The 7,182-nt window shown below is 38.6% G+C and overlaps 1 protein-coding gene across 1 annotated transcript in view; it reads right to left on the bottom strand.

Moving 5' to 3' along the window:
• Positions 1-612: 612 nt before the first annotated feature.
• LOC148051471 (uncharacterized) overlaps positions 613-7,182 on the bottom strand; it is a 236,381-nt gene continuing 229,811 nt past the window's right edge. Inside the window, exon 5 of the mRNA XM_087736674.1 lies at positions 613-762. Coding sequence (XP_087592800.1) covers positions 750-762 — 13 coding nt within the window. The 3' untranslated portion in view covers positions 613-749. The remainder of the gene's footprint in view (positions 763-7,182) is intronic.

Genomic DNA, 7,182 nt, shown 5'->3' with positions numbered 1-7,182 from the left:
ACAATACACCTACAATAAATACCTTCTGCATCTCAGACAAAAGTTAGTGTGCCAGAACGGCAAAGAAATAACGAATGCTTAGGAAACAAATTTGAATCCATATTTCTAAAGACTTCATACAGCTGTCTTTCCAGACAGCTGCTCAGTCACACCAGCAGTTTACTAATCCAGCTCAGAGGGATTTCAAATATTGAGTCCTGTTATCATCCTATTGCTATCACAGGAGCCCAAAGCAACATCCTCATATCTTGTCCAGTAACTGGGGAATGACAAAGGATGGACTGAGTACAAAATCATATTGGACACAGATGGCTGAGTCTTCACGTTATCTCTAATCCCTCCTATAAAATAGGTAACTTTTTCAGGTGTATGTGCTGAAAAGGTTATCCACACAACAGCCTATGTTTTCCAACTAAGTGCTGTTAGTTGCACGAAATTAAACCAAAAAGTAGTATTAAAAAGTCATAAAGTAAGTACTATCGATTTGACAATAACTTCAAAACAGCCTGCAAATTACAAATTTCTCATAAACCAAGGAAGCTATCAGGCTAGTATTTTGCATGTCTCTGCAGTAACAACAGCAGGAAATCTATTTAGATGTCCTACCTTCTTGAACCGCCTGAAACGGATTGTTGCCATCCACAAATGTCACTGAACACGTGATTTTCTCCGTTTGTAAGATTTCATCATTCTGGTTGAGGTCAGCAACTGCCATTCGAAAAACCTCCTCATCTTTTTTGGCAGATTCATCAAAAATCGCCCCTGGGGGAAAAAATAAAGAACAAAAATCATGTTGCACCTCTCGCCTGCAGTATCCCAAAGCATTAATCATAAGCACTTAAGACATTTTACACTATAACATCATCCCTTCACTCACTCCTGAAGGGCCGTTCTCTCAACACAGAGCCCAGAAGCTACTTCACAATATACAGAATTGCTACACTTTGACATAATTTAAGACATAAATTGAAGAGAAGCATTAATTCCAGCTAGAAATATTGGGGAAATCTAATTAAGAACAAAACAAATTATCTGTATAAGAACATGGCTAAGAAATGAGAACTAGTTACATTTCCAAAGGTGCCATTTAATGCATTGAATGACTGCAATGGGCTAGGATATGCATTTAATATCATGTCTAGAGACAATTAAAAAATATAAAGTTCACATGAAGTGAGAATAAGCCTAAAATGGTAGCAGCACTGGGAAAATGAGTTAGAATTGACAACCATGGTCAATAGACAGGTCAGCAGCTGATATAAACTATTTCAGGTCTAATCCCTATTGGATTTGTAAAACAACCACTCCAGCTAACTGTCTATCTCGAAGTGAGTAAATTAAGTTTAAGCGGTTAATTAAAATAATTTCTCCCTTTATAAATCTGACAGAAAGTGACTGTTCTGCCTTTTTCCCCAAAACATTCAAGCAGAGCATCATAAACAGGAAACCATTAAACTCAGTAGGAGTTGGCAGAGTGAGGTTGTCCAACCCTCGCACAGCCAATTCTTCAGGTGTATTGAAAAATAACTCCAAGGCTAACCCAGAGGTTTTAGCTTTTTTTGCTTTCTTTAAACTATAGTGTCACTTTAAGCATCACTAATTTCCTATTATTTTATTTGCTTCTTGTATGAACTATTTATGCAGAGATGTCTCAAATTACACTGTTACAGTCCTATAAAGAATGCTATATTGTTTAAAACCCTCAAATCAGGGCTGTTAGATTTTCAAGCACCTTTAAAGTTTTCATTTCCAGGCAGTAGATTAAAGAGACAGAAGGGATGCTTCAAAAACAGACTGTTGAAAACCGTATTTAATCATTACGAAATTTCTTCAGTTTTCAGGTTTATTTATTCTTGAGTGTCTGTTGTCAATACAAAACTCAACTAAGGCAGCGTATGTGGTGAGGCAGCCAAAGATAATAGAAAGCACTGATCACTGATGATTTCAGGTAAATACCTGCAATCAGTGCTGAAAAGAACTGAAAAAGATTCATTTACAGGAAATGGCTACTTTAAGAGAAATAAACCTCATACACAGTGTTTATCATGTTTTTCCCGCTGACCTCCAACACTCATGTCCCTGCCAGCACCACTCATCCTACATAAGCGTCATCTCTCCCTACAATCTGACCGTTTTGACTCCAGCATTTTCCGTCCTGAAGCTGCTGCCATCTGGAACAGCTGTTCTTTACCTCTCCACCTCATTCACCTGTCATCTCCGTGCAAATCTCAGCTGAAAAACATTCATTTTCTCCCTTGCCTTCATTTCTATTTCCCTTGTTTTATTTAGCTCCATAAAGCAAAGCTGCACATGGCCAAGAACATGCTTGGTATACAAGATGCTGCAAACCATGTCTTCTCCACAAAAACGGCTATTCGTGTATCCAGCTAGCATTTAAGGGTACAAAGGACTTTGCTCAATGATATCCCTTAAAATATGTCTGTTTCTAACATCACGGAACAGTTCAAAACCACACATGCTTCATTTTGGGAATACACCTATACTGATGATGATGACATAGCCCAGCAAACATTGTTAACAAACATTTGAAGGAACAATTTTACATGGCTACTAAGTAACAAGGTTAAAATTAAGAAGGAAAAAAAAAGTTGGAAAATAATGATAATAATTAGTCAAATTCTATCCCCGTAGAGTAATTCTGTAACAAATGCCACACTGGAAGGAAGTGAACATGCACAGGTTTCATGCACACACACAGGGCAGCTGTTGACTGAGTTGCAGAACAGCATGGCAAAACAAAGACCTTCCAGCCAACACTGAGGAGTACAGCTTCTCACTCTACAGCTGGGAAACAGCATCTTAAGACTGGATTTGTTCCCAAAATAATCCAGGTCATTTATTGAGTAGAGGATACAGAAAAGTCCAAGTTATCTAGTGGGTTTTTTTGCATGTGCCATCACAAAAATCCACAGCCCTTGCACTAGGCAGCAGAGAACTGCTCCCAAGGCAGTGCATTCGCCAGTCCAGCATCAAGTTTCTCAACAAATGAACCTTCTTGAGAATCTTTCTTGTTTCTTTCACACACAGATATCCCTAGTAAACTCCTATGCTTTTTCTCCCATTTCTCAGCCTAACACAAATCCTACCTCTGACGGCATCCGGACGTATAAGGAACCAGATTAGATGAAACTCCATGCAGCCTTCACAAATGACGCTCTTTCTCACTGTAGTACAATTGCTCCAGTTTTGGACTGACTGCCGCTTATTTCATTTACAGCTCCATGTATCAGACACAAGTTTCAAAATTTCTCCTCTAACCAATACTACATTTGACATTTTAAACAAGCTGCCTCACAGAAACGAGACGTTATCCATGCTCTAGTGTGAGTATCTCCATAGGTAAAACAAATAAATATATAGGTGAATTGCAAAAAAAGTTGTAACCATAGTTCCTGCCTGAGCATCCCAGCAGGAATTAGATTGTCTTCCTTCGGAAACTAAGGCCTTATTCATTAGAGTATCTAACTTAGCTCCACAAAAAGCCTTTTAAGATATAATAAAGATGACACTACTCCTTTCAGGAGATGGCAGTGCACAGCAGCACATGCGTTACACTTTAAACAGTAATAAGAGAAATGTTTTTTCATTTTTATTTCATAATTGATTCTCAAAGTTTAATTACAGTTCTCAAATACAATTGGAAAACTAAAACAAAAAAAACCCCACCAACACAAAAACCCTGAATCATTTTGAAATTGTTCCTACTCTCATATATACATTTTTAGGTCCCTTTCAACTATATTCCATGTGTCTATATATGTCTCTGCATTATACAGGTGAGGGGATTATTATTACTTTTGTTTGTTTTCTCAAAGAAAAGCCTTTTCAATGAAAAGGTAAAAGGCATTTTTTGGATTGTGCTAACATTGCTGGAACATTTTCCTTTTCCTGTGGTTTCAGGAATCATCCTCTGGTTGACAGGAGTGAATTTTCTGATGTGAAACAGGTCTATCGAAATGTTTACAGCTAGCTTGAAATGCAGCCCTAACTACTTTTGTATTCGGTATGATTTTCTTTCCTTGCTGAGGCCTGAAATCACACCGAAGTTTTGATGCTTATTCTTTCTAACATAGTCTTTTAACCAAGTCAAACAAACAAACAAAAAATCCAAATGAACAAATAAAGGGTATCACACTTTAAAATTACTTCTATAGTGAGAGCTACATACTCTCTCATTTCCTCATGTAGAGCTGCAAAATAAGAGAACTGGAATGATCACAAACTTATTTGGAGTACGTGTCCAAAATGAACCCTTTTGGCTATAGGAAAAGTTGTTACAGAAAGTAATGAACAGCTGAGGAGAAAAAGCAAATTATTCCTGCAGATACTGTAAGACACTCGCTCTCTACAAAATGATGCAACAAAACTATTTACAAAGGGAAAAAGTCTTCAAAATTATACAAAAGTAGATCCTATTGTTTTTCTTCCACCCTGCACCGCTCACCTCAGCTGAAACAGGCCTCACACTAAACATGTCATTTCTAACTATACTCAAGGAGTATTCCCACGATTGCATCAGGAGCTGACATGCTGACACAGCAACTACTTTGCACCAGTTTCCCCCTCCTGTTTTATTAGCATGTCATTACTTTCAGCTTTATTTCAGAATCTGGATGAGGACAGCACAAATATAATTCTCTACTGGCTTTTTAAAAACCCTCAGCACATCAATAATGTCCTGTAGCTTAGCAGAGAATTCTTTGTGTTTAACTATCTCATTCACACTCTACCATGTCACCAGAAATCTATCAATTTAAATGAATATAGATCAAATCATACAAATGCTCAATAAGTTCACCAAATACCAATGACATCATTAGAAAGGCTTTTCAAAGATCACTTGTCCTACTGACCCATACATACAAAAACATAATCCAAATTAGATATTATCAGCTATTTCTACAGTAATTTGCGCAGTCTACTGGAATCAGCCCAGAAAACATAAAAATGGGAGAGAAAGGTGTCATGACTGCAAGGATGAAAAGCAAAAAGAATTAAACTAATGTTCATCTTTCTATTGACTAAGAAAGGACAAAGTCTACTGCTTGCAGTGTTTTCAAGTATTATAATTTTATTATCTATGAAAGTATGACATTTCTGGACCTCGGTGCCCCATATTAGTCTCAGGAAATTAAGTACCTCGTTTCAAAGAGGAGGGGGAGCACATAGATTAAATGCCATGGTGAATTGAGGTCACAGTTCAATTTCAGCACATAAGTTTGATCTTCACTTTACAATGCTGCACACACATACCTCACCAACAGAAGCAATATACACTTTGCCCAATAATTTACTTGTTCACAAGTCCAGGAATGTTTGGAGAGAAAAGGAATAAAAAGGGGAAATGTAGAACACAGTAACTTTTTAGGTGACTATCTGATGTTCTCAGCAGCTGCTATTCTATAAAAATTCGTTGTCCCATGGATATTGCCAGCCTGTTCCAGTATCTGAATCCAATTCCACTGTATTTTCTCAACTGCTGCTATTACATTATTATTATGAATGAGAAACCTAATGCAGCTGCTGGGAGAAGGATGGCCATGCTGTTAACACTCAGAACTGGAAGCTAGGGGTTTTGGGTCCTCGTGGCAAACCTCATCTGAGATGTCCTGCAGGGCTATGAGCGCATCACCACAGGTCTAGCTCCCTCATAAGAAATTGGGTTAGGAGACATTAATTTCTTGGGGCTTAAATCAATGACACTGATATTTGAGATCCTGAGATACACTGTAGAATAAAATCCCATGTTATTTCTAGGCCATATGAGTGTCTGGTTGGGAAAACTTTTATAGAATCTATTCATTTTAAACTATAATGGTAAATGTCTGATTGAATGAATAAATTACATAGAGCTTTAGAAGGCCAATTATATTATAATGGAATTATTGTCAACAAGAACAAGAGGGACTTGATGCGTTTGAGAGCCTGCCTGAGCTCATGTAGGAATTTAGAAGGTCACATACAGAGGCCTTCCCTTGCATATGCAGCTCCCATTATCATGATATTCAGCATGCACTAATACAGCTGGACCCTAAATTTCACTTGTGACACATTTAGAGCTGCTGTTAAATTTCTCTGTTGACTGATAGGCAGTTGAGTACGTGCAATCACATCTTGATTTTGTCAGTGAAGGGAAAACATCAGCATGCTTCGCCTTTCTCTTTTAAGTTAGAACTAAGTTTTAGAAACCCTTTAGAAAGGGCACAGTAAGCTTGATTTTGTCATTGCAGCACAAAGGGAGTGGAAATCCTCTGTCTCCTCTGTATCAAGACAGAGTTTACAGCAGATGTGTCCTCAGCTACCTTGCATGTCACACTGCAGATGCCAGGTGTGGCACAGGGCTTGGCCATCAAGCCCCCAAGCCCTCGGGGACCATGGCTGGCTCATACGGGGCCAACCTGGGGCTCTAGCTCAGGGCAGAGCCAGTCCCTTGCATCTTAAATCATCAGCCCCATGCGTTTTCTCCCCAGAGGCTCCCTGCTCTGCACCACAGGGATCTTAGCACCAGAGTGCATCTAGGCCAAGCTGAAACACTACTTGTTTGTTCATTTTAATTTTTCAAGACTTTCACAGCTCCCCTGATGATGGTGAAAGAGACAGCAGGGTAGCCCTAGGAGCACCTGTGCCAGCTGCTTCTGTGGAGAAAGTAATGTCCCCCTGCCTGCCAAACTGTAAAGGCATGATTTCTCTGTCTACTTTATATATTTCATATTTTTAGAAGCACGGCTCAAGAAATTGAACAATACATCATCACATATCTTCCACTAGTTATCATCAGACATGTAAAAGAAAATTAAAATAATCAGTTTAACAGAATGTATTTGCCAACACTAAATCATATGGAAATACACATACGTATGGAAGGTCCACTTGTGACTAAGTGGCACATGTGAGACCAGAGAATCCATAGTGAAGTTTCTGGATTACCACCGATGCAAGAATGCTCAAGCAAAAGAAGCATCAGACCTACTATCATTTTCTTTTCAACGGACTTTTGTAAAGGTCTACTTCTGATAGGGAACAGTTGATATTTTTCCAGGCCACGCCATAAGCAATGCCAGTTTCCCTGAGTTTCCCCTGTTCTCAGTGCAGCTACATGGCTGGAACATCATGTAAACAATGCAGCAATTCCTTCTCTTTGTTGCTTTTTGTTTTCTAACT

Source organism: Nipponia nippon, unplaced genomic scaffold (genome assembly GCF_047370975.1).
Source record: "Nipponia nippon isolate SJK-2023a ecotype South Korea unplaced genomic scaffold, ASM4737097v1 scaffold_6, whole genome shotgun sequence".
NCBI lineage: Eukaryota > Metazoa > Chordata > Aves > Pelecaniformes > Threskiornithidae > Nipponia > Nipponia nippon.
Note: the sequence above shows the minus strand (reverse complement) of the source record. Positions and strands in the feature narration are given on the sequence as shown.